This window comes from Channa argus, chromosome 4, assembly GCF_033026475.1.
Source record: "Channa argus isolate prfri chromosome 4, Channa argus male v1.0, whole genome shotgun sequence".
In the NCBI taxonomy this organism is placed as follows: Eukaryota; Metazoa; Chordata; class Actinopteri; order Anabantiformes; family Channidae; genus Channa; species Channa argus.
The window spans coordinates 5,481,452-5,495,048 of NC_090200.1; the positions used below are offsets into that span (position 1 = coordinate 5,481,452).

The 13,597-nt window shown below is 41.7% G+C and overlaps 3 protein-coding genes across 5 annotated transcripts; 2 read left to right on the plus strand and 1 right to left on the minus strand.

The window, feature by feature from the left end:
* The first annotated feature begins 134 nt into the window (after positions 1 to 134).
* Positions 135 to 6,360, plus strand: LOC137126362 (cyclic AMP-responsive element-binding protein 1-like). Of its 3 annotated transcripts, none has more exons than XM_067503046.1 (8): positions 135 to 292; positions 1,215 to 1,317; positions 1,412 to 1,555; positions 1,924 to 2,024; positions 2,442 to 2,581; positions 3,456 to 3,635; positions 3,760 to 3,913; positions 4,172 to 6,360. In XM_067503046.1, exons 2-8 carry the CDS (start codon positions 1,222 to 1,224, stop codon positions 4,314 to 4,316), a joined length of 960 nt encoding a protein of 319 aa, XP_067359147.1. In that variant the 5' UTR covers positions 135 to 292; positions 1,215 to 1,221; the 3' UTR covers positions 4,317 to 6,360. The 3 variants fall into 3 exon arrangements, with proteins under 3 accessions (XP_067359147.1, XP_067359148.1, XP_067359149.1); XM_067503047.1 differs by having other exon boundaries at positions 1,215 to 1,308; XM_067503048.1 differs by lacking the exons at positions 1,215 to 1,317; positions 1,412 to 1,555 and having other exon boundaries at positions 142 to 292.
* mettl21a (methyltransferase 21A, HSPA lysine) lies at positions 5,548 to 7,678 on the minus strand. Its single transcript, XM_067503050.1, has 3 exons — positions 7,161 to 7,678; positions 6,956 to 7,067; positions 5,548 to 6,805 (listed from the first exon to the last, which is right to left on the minus strand). Exons 1-3 carry the CDS (start codon positions 7,305 to 7,307, stop codon positions 6,408 to 6,410), a joined length of 657 nt encoding a protein of 218 aa, XP_067359151.1. The 5' UTR covers positions 7,308 to 7,678; the 3' UTR covers positions 5,548 to 6,407.
* Positions 7,679 to 7,994: 316 nt separating this feature from the next.
* LOC137126361 (cyclin-Y-like protein 1) lies at positions 7,995 to 12,613 on the plus strand. The gene is made up of 11 exons (XM_067503045.1): positions 7,995 to 8,125; positions 8,236 to 9,280; positions 9,404 to 9,478; positions 9,588 to 9,622; positions 9,816 to 9,916; positions 10,264 to 10,299; positions 10,770 to 10,821; positions 10,912 to 11,031; positions 11,236 to 11,402; positions 11,492 to 11,654; positions 11,852 to 12,613. The coding sequence occupies exons 2-11, from the start codon at positions 9,121 to 9,123 to the stop codon at positions 11,966 to 11,968; spliced, it is 1,026 nt and encodes a 341-aa protein (XP_067359146.1). The 5' UTR covers positions 7,995 to 8,125; positions 8,236 to 9,120; the 3' UTR covers positions 11,969 to 12,613.
* The last annotated feature ends 984 nt before the right edge of the window (positions 12,614 to 13,597 follow it).

Consider the following 13,597-nt stretch of genomic DNA (forward strand, 5'->3'; position numbering starts at 1 on the left):
ACAGAGCCGCGCATGCTCAGAGACGCACGAACGCACCAAGAGCTTACCTCGGCTGGGTCCGTAGTTTCCCCTCCTTTCCTCGGCAGCCTTCGTGACGTTCCGTGCGACTCCGTAACCACTCGAGTCCTGTCGATAGAGATGATTTTCGCTGTCGTCGTCTCCCTCGTCCTCCTCTCCGTGTTGTTGTTCTCGGTGACGCGACGGAGGTGTAGCCTGACGCGGTCTCTTACGTGTCGGTCTGAATAAAAGTGGAGCTCCGCAGAGCCGGGAGTGACGAAGCGAGTTTGTGTTGGTAAGGGGATACGCATCCGATGTTTGCTAAACAGTTAGATGGCTGCACAAAGAAGTTATTTGCGCCTAATATCCGCACAAAGCCAACAAAGAGATCATGGCGGCGGTGTTGCAGAGGCTCACAAAATGAGTCAGTGTCTGCAAGGCTTGGAGCACAAATGAGACTTATGTATTAATATGGGAGTGGGCTTGCATTTTTTAAATGATGTCAAAGTAAGTTACAGAGCCAATTAGCCATGTGCTGCTATGTGTGAACATTGTGCTAAAGTAAAAATCCCGCAACTCACTGTTGGTAAAAGTGGCCCTAGTTGCAAAGAAAAAAACTGGCTTACCATGCATGCCTGCATTTCCCTCCATAGCATCCCAGCTAGCAACCTAATGCTAGCCAATGCAACGTTTGCTCAAGTTGCAATGTAATATTGCAACAAAGCGCCAAACCGCGACATGAGCCGTTAAAGACTAAGACTCGAGTCTTTCATGGATGTTAAATAAATGTCTGCAAGCCATGCTAACGTCCAGTGCTTTCCTCTAAGCTTGTTAGCATGCTAACAAGACGTGAAGCTCATACCGCTCAAGCTAGCTAGCTGGCTACATGCTAACTGCAGGATGGTAAACGTTACTCCTCGGCTAGCAAAGGAGTTAGCGTTAGCCCGTGGCATTTATGGGAAGTCCTGTCATGTAGGAGCGTGTTTTAAATCAAGATTGTGTCAACATTAGGTTGCTCTCTTGAATGCGAATTGTTTACAAAGTTTTATTAACAAATTATTTACTAGCATGTTAGCTAAGCCACACCCTCCCATCATCACATCAACAAGCACTAAAGTTTCCAGAATGTCTCTTGTACACCATTTACAACTTTGTCGGGACAGTTCAGTTTTAAACATGATGATGCATGTGCAAAAAAAGCTTGTTGCCTTTTACAGATTTTAAATGATCATGGAAGCTGGTGCAGACACACAGCAAAGTGGTGAAACAGCGGTCTCGGAGTCAGAGGCTCAGCAGATCACCCTGGCCCAGGTGAACCTTGTAAATATCCGCATTACAAGTTGCAACATTACTCTCTGAAAGGCTGTGAGTAAGTTTGCAGACACTGTATAATGTGAGTTGTCATGGGTTGCAGGCATCCATAGCAGGCCAGGTATCATCCGGTAGTCCCACAGTCACTCTTGTGCAGTTACCCAATGGTCAGACAGTCCAAGTGCATGGAGTGATCCAAGCTGCTCAGCCCTCTGTGATCCAGTCCCCACAAGTCCAGACAGTACAGGTAAGAGGAGCAGATATATATGTGTCCAATGGGTAGAGCAGTAGTCTGCGGGATCAAACCCCAGCCTACCCAAAGAAATCCACAGCCTTCCCACCAGGTGTGTCCCTGAGCGAGACACACTGCGCTAGCTCCTCGGGCCCACCACCATGGCTGCCCGCTACTCCCCCCCCCCACGTGGACAGGTTAATTGCAGAGAAAGAATTTCATTGTAACATGTACGTGCAATGTGTATATGTGCTCAATGACGACAATAAAAGATTCTTAGAAATTGCTCCTAATTTTCCATAAGTACAATTTAACCGAAATGTAAAAGTGTGCAAACTCTTTGAGTCGGCTGGCAAAATTAAAGTCGTATGATTAACTTGCAGATTTCAACTGTTGCTGAAAGCGAGGACTCTCAGGAGTCCGTCGACAGTGTGACGGATTCTCAGAAGAGGCGAGAGATCCTGTCCAGGCGACCTTCTTACAGGTATGTGTCTAAAGTTGCTAAAGGTAATATTATGTTATGTTAAATCAGCATTCCACCTACAACACCATTTCAGGGTAAGTGGATGCATACTTAAACCTAACCTTAATAATGCTGCACAGTTAGCTAGTACAAATGCTCTTTCATCATCAGAAATAACTAATATGATCAAGGCGTGTATTAATCTATAATTTATCAAGGGGGATGCATCCTTAACATCAATGTAGTTTTTATTATAACTTTTTTTTAATATACTTGGTGTTAAGGTTTGGATCCCCCTTGATAAATTATAGATTATTTTAGCTGAGTATGCTTTTAATATTACGCTTGGGACATTTAAACGTTTTTTTTTTTTGTGTCATTTCAATATCATTTAAAGAGGAGTTTCTGACATATTTCTCTTAACCCGTCTCCTCATAGGAAGATTTTGAATGACTTATCGTCAGACGTGCCAGCAGTGCCTCGAATTGAGGAAGAGAAATCAGAGGACGACTCAGCCCCTGCCATTACCACTGTCACCATGCCCACTCCCATCTATCAGACAAGCAGCGGCCAGTACAGTAAGTACTTACAAAGTCAGATACAGGAAACTGGTGGTTTCTGTAGTAACATGTAGGATTTCCTGTTTTACTCTGTGCCTCTGTTGGCTTTTTACAATAAAATGTTCTTGAGGCTACTTAAAATTAGTTGAAAAATGTATAGATAATCATATACAGTATAATACTAAGTAGGGCTGTGCATTTAATTGAATTTTAGTTTTAATGACAACTATGGCTTTCAATTATCCTGAGAGCCCTTTTTGTGCCATGATGCTCTTTTATTTATTTATTTTTTTTGTAGTGGTCGCTGTGTCTCGAATGGTTGGGTTAATTAATAAGTGTATGTATAAGCGTACCGATGATGTCATCAACGACGTCACATAACTGACTTTGAAGTTTGCCTAGTCAGTTGTCAGGGAAACAATGTTTTGTTTACAGCTGTTGGAGCTACGAAGTACAGCTGTTGGAGCTAATGGCTGGACGTGTATTTCAAAGCTGTGGAAGTACATGGCTTCTTACCGTGTTCTGTGGGATTATTTAGAGAAACGTTTTCTGTGGAATTACTTTATCGGCTCAATTGTGGAATGTGGAATTTAATAAATGCCCAGTGTTTGTACTACAACGACCTCTAGAGTGGGTAATTGTTGGACCGCAGGACACGAGTAAGCCTGCATCAGACAGACATATATATATATATATATATATATATATATATATATATATATATATATATATATATATATATATATATATATATATATATATATATATATATATATATATATATATATATATATACACACACACACACAAAGTGGAAGTGGGTACAGTAAGGCAGTATAAACTTGATCAGTGTAATCCAGCAACACTGTTCTTATATCCTGTGCCTCTGCAGTTGCCATTACCCAGGGAGGAGCCATCCAGTTGGCCAATAACGGCACAGATGGAGTACAGGGCCTTCAGACACTGACCATGGCCAACTCAGCAACTCAGCCTGGTACCACCATCCTGCAGTATGCTCAGACCAGTGATGGGCAGCAGATCCTAGTGCCCAGCAACCAAGTGGTTGTACAAGGTAGGAAAAGCTATTATTATTATTAACAAATGTAAAATGACAGTAGCAAGTGTGTCTTAATTTTCTTTTTGAAATTTTGTATCTAAAAAAGAAAAAAACAACACCAATTATCTTTGTGTGTTAGCTGCCTCTGGTGATGTCCAGGCCTATCAAATCCGCACGGCACCCACCAGCACCATCGCTTCTGGGGTGGTCATGGCCACTTCACCTGCACTGGGCACAGGAGGAGGCACTGAAGAGGTTACACGTAAAAGGGAGGTTCGACTTATGAAAAACAGGTATGTGTGTAGTTTAAATTTAGTAGTTTAAATAAAGCTAAATGTAGCCATGTATGCATTTGTTTAGACCTTGAAGCCACTATATGCAGCTTTTCTTCTACTGCTGTATATTTGAAACGTGCTTCAAAACGCATCAATATGCAGAGGGCCTGTCAAAAAGAGGGAGGAGAAGGTGAACGGCAATAGCTTCAATTTCAAAACTTTCATATTGAAGCTTTAACAACAGACCCTGACTTACGTGTTCTTCATGTTACACAGAGAAGCAGCCCGGGAATGTCGCAGGAAGAAGAAGGAGTATGTCAAGTGTCTGGAGAACCGCGTGGCTGTGCTGGAAAACCAGAACAAAACCCTCATCGAGGAACTCAAAGCCCTCAAAGACTTGTACTGCCACAAATCCGAGTAGAAACGCCACCAAGCGCCTGCCAGGTGCTCAGCTGGTGCCTGTGTGTCCCTATGTACAGAGACTCTGCACAGAGGCATACATCTGGAGGCCGCTTTTTTTCTACTTTGCTTTCTTTTTAAAACAAAAAACTGTTGAAAAATCTGTAAAATGACGCACCAGGAAAAGAAAAAAGTAAGATGCTCCCTCACACTTCAGTAGTTTGAATTTTTAATTTTAATTTTTTTTTTTATGTCCACATCAGTTTCCCATGAACAGTTGAGCCAACGTGGAGGAAACTACACCTAACTAAACTATACAGGGTCCTTGTGGTGTGATAGGACAGAACATTGTGCCACCAAAGGAAAGCATTTCAGCCATTGGTGCCTGGATGAACTGGGCAACATCACCAGCAACCGGGTAATCACATCACCACTAAACGACTGACCTTTTTACAGCGAAACCTCCCGGAGACACTCGATTACGTGGAGAGGTTCCCTTTGTGTGCGTCGTTTGTAATCAGAACTGAACTGCATTAACATCTGTTACCTACTAATGCTTTGAACTGTAAGGTGGGTCTGTGTCATGGACATTTTATCTTTGGGCTGTGTTTGGGTTTATTATGTATTACATTATCTGCTTGCATAATGTCATTGACATTGTTTTTTTTTTTGTTTGTTTTTTTTCTCTAAACTTTACTTTCCCTTTATGACACGAACAAAAAAGGTAACCGTGAAGTTGATTTGTGTGAGGATTTTCATGTAAATTGCAGCTTCATAAAAACATCCAGTGAAGAGACAAACATGGGCAAAGTCAAAATCTTATGTCGCCGTGTTTTTCTAGCTTTATTTTACGTAACAAACCAGTGATAAACACATAGAAAAAGCATCTGTCTGCACTGCTTTTAGTTACTGATTCCATCAAATGATTAGTGTCTGTGGGGCACATTGATTAGATTTTTATCCTTAAGAATAAAAAGGGACTAGTTTAAACAAATTTCTACCAGGAATTTGTTTCTGGTTTTGCTCACTATAGTTTAAGGTAAACTATAGTGAAGGTCCTGTACTGAAATATGTCTAGAGTAATGTGGAAAAAATGGGGCGCTAAATGTGCCAGAGTATATATTTAAAAAAAACAAAACAAAATAGACCTATAGTATCTGTGCTTAAATTGGTATATTTGAAAAATATTTTCACACCATTTGTTTTGATTTTCTGGATTTTAGAATCAATTTGATAAATCCTGGGTTTGAGCCTTATTTTTTTTATGCAATGAAAGAAATACTTTGCCTATTCATAAATTTTGGAGACACATGGCCCCATCACCGGAGTTATGGCTAATCTGATTGTGTATTTGAACATGCAATTTCCTTTTGTTATTGGAAAAGTTTGAATTCCAATAAGGGGGTAGGGGGGAAACCTGTAGTTGGCGTTTAATGTTTTCTTACTAAGACTTAGATAACAGGACCCCTCTGTGGTGGCACCCATGGCTGTCTAGCATCAGCCGACTGTCTCCAAGGTCTGTTTACAGGATTACAAAGTGGCGTTGTGCACTTTCCTTGCATATACAATCCTATCTATCCCATTTCGCATGATTGAGCAGATGAAATGCCTTGCTGCACTGACAGCCAAAGCCTGCTGATGCAAGGCCTTCGACTTACTCAGAAGCAACACTGTTAAGTAATGACAAGGTGTCCGCGATAATTTTGTTGCTTATTATTTACAAAGGCCTCATCGTGCATTGATCACAATCAGCCGCTACATGTTGTGTTTAGCTTCACCAATTGCACCTAATAAACACCCTTCAAAATGACTGTCAAGTGCGACCAAATCAAAAGGACAGCGACTTCACAGTGAACAAAATGGATACTTTATGATAATGCAATGCCATATTGTTCTCTTTTAGGTATTATGTATAGTCATCAGTGTGCTTTTTTTTTTTATGTTGCTTTTGTTAATTTTGTATTCACAATTTCTAAATGTCAGCACCAACTTGTACAACAGTGCATTATGTTAGAGCTATTCAAATATTACACTTTGGCAGCTGTTAATAAATGTGTTTCTGGTAATTTGTGATGAGTTTTATTAAAAAACAAAAACAGTAAGTAAACTTTGATCACAGATCCCGCCTGGGGGCCAGTTTACAAGCTTTATATACGTGTATGTCCCGTTGTTTTTCATAGTAGACCTCCTCGGTTCTGAACCGCTGTTTAAGCATATTCAAAAAGTTCGTGTCTCGCTCGTAGCGGATCTTGCAGGCCAGTAATACCACAGAGGTGTCTGAACACAGGTGTTCCAGAGTCTGCAGCAATGGCACAAAGGTGTCTTCTAGGTAAACAATGTCTGCTCCCAGGACCAGATCAAAGCCCCCCGCTGGGTAACGTTCAAGGCTCTCGCCCCAGGTCAACTCGGACACAACCGCCGATCCTTGGGAGTCAGAGGGCAGGTTGGCCTTCACATTTGCGGAAAGAAAGTCCAGAGCAGGCTCTCTGTCAGTGATGGTCACACTGGCACCTAGAAAGTTGGAAATGATGCCATTTGACATGTAAACAGTTATAACGCCTTTTAATTATTAATTATTCTGCCAGTTGCCAACTCAATCGTGTCCCTTCCCTCCTGTCAAGTACATCTTTCCTCTTCTTTTCCCACTTGGAGCTCACTTACCCAGCAGGGCTGCTACAATCCCCACCAGTCCAGTTCCAGCTCCCAGTTCAATAGCCACCTTGCCCTGTAGCTCAACCTTTCCCATTTCCAGGCACATGCACATGACAACTGCCTGGAAAACGATATGTAATATGCAGTTATGGAAATTTATGGAAATCAGCGAGACAGTAATGGAGCAGGCAATAACGTTAATGTACTAGCTCACCGCATCCCAGACAACTGCGGCTACCCCGAGTGTTTTCCAGTCCTGAGCTAGATGAACGTCGTGGTCAGCGAAGCGAAAATGCGCTGATGACTTGTGCAGCTTGGAAAGTGCAGGTAACGAATTCTCTACGTACGGGACTAGAGCCATGTTGTTATAACAAGCAACAAACTAAAATTACCGTGTGCGTGCCAGCGCGCACGCGCAGTCCGATTCTTCTTCGTTGAAGTTTTTAGCAACCTCTAATTGATTTCCTGATTCGACACTGCCATCTTCTGATGATAGTTGATAGTAGATTTCATCATTATAATCCTTTCAGCACCTCTCCATTGTCCAAAATATCAGCCTGATGTTTTGTATCAGCATTTAAGAACAAATACTACTTTGTACGTTGATTCTTAATAATACTGCGATCCTAGGCATGTCTACGTTATGGAGCGTTCCCCGCCCACTCGGTGCCCTTCAAAGAGGGATATCAGTCAATCAAGCTCAAGGTGACCAATGGGGAAAGCCTGCTTTTGAGGAAGGCGTGTCCTAAAAGGTTTTTCTCAACGGCTGTGTTTTGTCAATAATGGGGGAGGCGGAGTCCGTTGGTGAAGCCCAACAGTCGCAGCAATAATTGGCGTTCCCGTTCGTAAAGTAAAAGCAAAAAGCTTGTGCTGTCTTCTTGCCCTGGCTCCCTAAAAACGGACCTCGTTGACCCGGTAGACGTCCGAGCCAGTGCTTACAACTCTTATTAGCAGCCTGACTGGCAATCGAACCCGCGAGCTGAGCTGTCCTATTCATGGACCAGACGCGATCTCTCTCGTAAGGCAGCTTACGTTTTGACATCGTGAGACCAAGAATGAAATGAAGAAAAGACCATCGCATGCTTCTACATAAATGCCCTACTTTCATGAGATAATATCAGTGTAGCAAAAACTTTTTACATTTTCCATAGATTTCAACCGAAAGTCAAATATCTTTTGGTGAGTAGTGTATATTATCATTGTTAGAATGATTAATAATAATATTATTAATAATGCAATATATGATATTGTTATTAATACTAATATTAACTTGTTTTTCTTGCCCACAGAAGAAATGGTAGATACAAGTTTTCAGGTGATCAATTTTACAGAGGACCACATTTCAAGTAGTGGACTTTTAGTTTGGAAGGCAGTGGGCGGAAGCAGCTTCTGGATGTAACCGCTTCTCTTCGTTTGACGTCCGAGACGTGTCCCGCAATTGCGAGGAGATGAAAGCTAACGTTGGCTACCTTTTAAAAATTCCAGTACTCCCTAACTTTCAGTTATTGTAGTTCACGGTAATAGTGAACCAGTTAGTGGACGCGCATGCTACTTTGGTAGAAGAGCGTTTGATTGTGACACAGACTTTAGCCGCAGAGAGAATGGATTGATCCATGCTCCCGATGAAGCCAAGAATGGATTGAGGTGCGGATGCTAGCGTTAGCCGGCTAGCTATGGGGGGAGATAGAGGAGGCTGTGACTTTGTATCGGTAGCCTTTACTCCCTGAGATGGCTTCACGTTAATAATCTACGTGCCATAACTATTCAGTCCACGCAGAGTGTTTGTATTAAAGTGCGCCAGCGCCGTGCTGCGCAAACGCCCAGATAATGTCAGCTGTCATGCACATACCGCAGATAGCCGGTTGGCTGTCATCACATAGTTAGATCCCATTCTGTTGTGAAGCTGGGATTTTTCACTTTGCACGTTCATTATATATTAAGCTATATTTAAGATAAGTTTAAAGATTTAAATCTAGCTTTTCTCTTAGCACTGATTCCCCCAGGATTGGGTTTCAGATTTACTCAGGTGTTTTAGTTATTTGCTGTCCCCTAAACGTTTGGCTAAAACTTGAGTTGGATACACACCATCAGTGTTGTCAGCAGACTAGTGGCTGATCCTTCCTCAGTTGTATGGGAAACTGCGCTGCCTGTAGCAGGACTGTTGTAGGTCAGCGATGGGAGGCTCTGTGTCTTGCTGCATCTCTCCTGGAGAGAGTCCGAAGATCCACAGGAAAGAGGTGGAACTGGAGGAGTGTCCCATCACCACCACCGAGGACGTGAGTGAAGACACTGGGACCTACCTGCAACACATCAGCGACAGGGAGCTTCCAGACGGTGGGTTTGCCAGTAAATTAACCAAACCATAGATGGAAACCCTTGGGACAAATATGTGTGATCAAGTTTGGTGCTGTTCTGTGAACAAACCACCACCTCACTTTCCACGGTTGCATTTTACAGAACTTGCCCAAGAAGCCAATCCATCAGACCACCCCAGAGCCAGCACCCTCTTCCTCAACAAGTCACAGACAGATGGTCAGTATTTTTCACTTAAATGTCGCCATCATTTTATCTTTCTTTTTTTTTTTTTGACCCACCTCTGAATTCCATAATCTCTTAGCTTTTTGTCTCACTCGCATTTCAGTGCGTGAGAAAAGGAAAAGCAACTACACAAATCATGTAAGTGATCTTATCACTAATCTTTTTTTTTTTTCAGTATTTAAGCAAAAAATTTGGATTAAATCTCTAAATAATGCATAGTTACACATGTTTTCCTTGACTTCAACCTCATCAGAGTCTGACATCTCTCCATTTATATGTATGTTTCTAAATACATTTTGCTTTTTATACTTTATAATTGGTTCTACACCAGACATCTCCAGGGCTCCTGACCAAAAAGTACAGCTCCTGCTCAACAATATTCATTGATGATAGCACAGTCAGCCAGCCCAACCTCAAGAGCACCATCAAATGGTAAGTGACTTAATCTATCTTACAAACATTTTTACAGGAAAGATTAAAATTCCAACTTCTCAGGGCCTTCGTTTACCTCACCAGTGGTCATTTGATGTGGGAGTATTCAAGGCATTCGTCCTTTACGTCCTCAAAAATGCCATGTTGCACTCAAAATTTGTATGCAATCTAATCTGCTGCGAGCTAGAAAGCTAACATGTGGTTAGCACCGCCCTTTGGTTCCAAAAGACGAGCGAAAGAAGACAGATATTCAGACGACAACGAAGGAGGCTCTGGCTTTGTGCGGAAAAAATAAAATCTCATACTGTGGTTCACTCTTTGTCTCTCTCGGTTTCTTTCTGTTCCAGCGTCGCATTGGCAATATACTATCATATAAAAAACAGGTAGGAAGTGTTTTATTTTGTTCATAGTTTTCACCTCTCTTTTTTTTGTCATTAATCATCTATTAATCATCAATAGCACTTTTTTTTGGTGATGGCAAGTACTTGGTAAAGTCAGTTGCAGCTTAGTAACAATTTTACTAAACCTTATTTGGCAGACAATAGTAAAACCATAGTCTAGCTATAGACTAATATACAGACAGGTGGAGGTAGGTAGCTACATGGATGGATGGGTAGATAGATAGGAGAGTTCATCATCCTAACATAAATTCAGTTGGAACTCGAGGGGGTGAATCATTTTCTGTGTTCATCATAGAGTTGAAATTCCATGTAGGCTAAAGACAGAGAGAGAGGTTAAATCTGTTGTACTGATCTTTGACGCTGTTAAACTCCCACACGACAGTGGTTTTGTGCAACAGCACAGCAGGTTTGCACATTTACCAGCCGATTACTAATGTTTAATTTTCTTGCAGAGATTCAAACCGCTCACTGGACATATTCGATGAGAAGAAGCATCCTCTAACAGTGAGTGGAGGTGTTGGGTTACGTGAAAGCGTTCATTCTACTATCTGTTGTGTGAGTATAAACCAATTATTATCACCTTGTGCTCAACAGAGAGAAAAGGTGCCAGATGACTACTCCATGGTCGACCCAGAACACAAACTCATCTACCGCTTCATAAGAACGCTCTTCAGCTCTGCACAGCTCACCGCCGAGTGTGCGATTGTCACTCTGGTGAGTTCACAACACCATAATGACATCACCAGAGTCTGGGGCCGTGACACACACCGAGTTGACGTGAAAAACTACCTTTGACTAAACTAACAGTGCTTAGCAGCACTAGGCTGATGGAAACTCTGACAATCTTACTGTCGGCTTGGTTTGGCCCCAAGATCTCATTCCCATCGCTGTTGTGTCTGGAATTGGGTTCTGTTTCAGGTGTACCTGGAAAGGCTCTTGACCTATGCTGAGATGGATATCTGTCCTTCCAACTGGAAGCGCATTGTCCTTGGTGCCATCCTGCTGGCTTCCAAGGTCTGGGACGACCAGGCTGTCTGGAACGTTGACTACTGCCAGATCCTCAAAGATATCACTGTGGAGGACATGTGAGTGGTAACTCATCATTTGTAACAACAGGGCAACCTGTTGCTGACCATTGTTGTGACAAACTCTCGGATTTGTTCATTTTCTGCAGGAATGAGATGGAGCGCCACTTTCTTGAGCTGCTCCAGTTTAACATCAATGTTCCAGCGAGTGTCTATGCCAAGTATTACTTTGATCTCCGCTCACTGGCTGACGACAATAATCTTAATTTCCCTTTGGAGCCGCTCAGCAACAAGCGGGCGCAAAAACTGGAGGTGAGTTTGTCCAAGGCTGTTGTCACACTGCAGGCAAAGCATTTAACATGCGTTCAAAATGTTTTTCGCTTTCACTAAACGGAGGTTTTCTGTCTTTAAGTACTGTTAATATCTGTTGGGAAATCTGGGTTTAGTTTTGGCGTCTCTCCAGGTTTTGCTGTTTGGGCACTAACGGTTGTGTACTTACTTGTCTCTAGGCCATCTCCAGGCTGTGCGAGGACAAGTACAAGGACCTGAGTAAATCAGCAATGAGGAGGTCTGTCAGTGTAGACAACCTCGTCGGCATCAAGAACTCCCCGGCTGTGCTGTCGTAAAATTCAAGAGGGCGGGAAACAAGGTTCAGACGGAAGCTACAGGATGTGATGCCATGCTCAGTACATTAATGAAGTTTCCAAATTAGATGACACTAATATCAGTAACTTTTTTTTATATAAAATACAAAATGTTACATGTTGACTTTGGGGAGGGACCCAAAACAAAACACTGTACCTTACAGTATCTTGAAAAACACAAATCCAGTCTGTATGTGTTCATTACAAAGAGCTTCGTGTATTTGCCTTTACAGCATGGTAATTTGGTGAACTATTGTGCAGACTGTCACATTTTCTTTTTCAAATGGTGAATATCTAACTTTGGAAGGCATTAGCATGTAAATGCTTCCAAAAGCAACACAAACTGAGGAGCCCTTCCTCATTATTCTTATTTTTTTTTTTTTTTAAATATGTCTATTTATCGATCAGTCTTTTGGGGAGTAATTCTTTCTGGCTTTAGTCCTTTTCTCTCAACCATCCATGTCCCCTCTCCTTTATTCAGATGATAACAACCTGTCATGAGCTACCCCGTGGTGTAGTTCAGCACATGGACAACGTGTAGACTGTTTTGCTTACTATGTAGGCCCCTATAGCTGTGAAATGTACAACTCTTCAATTAAATCAAATAAATTTCAGTGATAGTGGAAATACTGCTTTGATAGTGACTTTATTTTTATTTTTTTGGTTTATTAAGGTAATGAAGATCGCTGAGGAGAAATCAGCAAGCAGCACCACTTGTTTCATAAAAATGGGTCTGTGTCATTGTAGTTAAAGGACTTTGACAATGCGATTTGTATTTTAATTTGGAGCCACATTGCAGTACAAAATCATAGAAACAGTGAAAAGTCGGGTCCTGGTGGCCAATTAATGTCTCGTTCTCTCTGAACCACTCGCAGTTGCACAATTTAAGCCCTATCCTGAAATATGGCCATGCCATCAGTAAAGAAAGCATTAATTAATGGAAAAACCTGGTCACCCGGTTTATTCAGGTAGTCAGCTACTCATTGAAATTAGGGCTGACTAACCTGTTATTTGATGAGACACATTAGTCACTGCAATAATTATCAAAGGGATGGCTCATGGCTATTTGCTTAGTTAAATACGTGCGTTTTTGTTTTGTTTTTGCCCGGCAATGTACATATTAATGTTGTGTAACCAAAATTTAGGGCGGCTATAAAGTAATATCCACCTTCGCTTTATTAACTGAGTGAATCTGTGCCATTTCAGAGTTAAAATGTTATGTAAAAAGATGTGCAATGCAAAATAATTCAGCCTTTTCTCCACCTTGTCTTCCTTTTCAGGTGTAGCGTTAGACTTTGACAAGCTGATTGCATTTTGGTTGTTGGCCTCATGGAGGCACTAGATGCTTGATTTTTCCAGGCAGACGCTCTACAGTGCACACACCACCCACAGGTTTATGACCACAGATGTTGCACAATAAGGGCTTGAGTTCAGGTTCATCCCTTTAGGTTGAAAAGCAGAAAACCCCACTATCTAGCAAACAAATCTATACACTACTGTAAGTAGTGTTTTGATAATATTTTTGATCATAAATGATATTTTATATGTTTATTCTACAGTTTAATTGCTACAGTTTTACTCAAAAACCTTTTAATGTGGCTTTTGTATAGT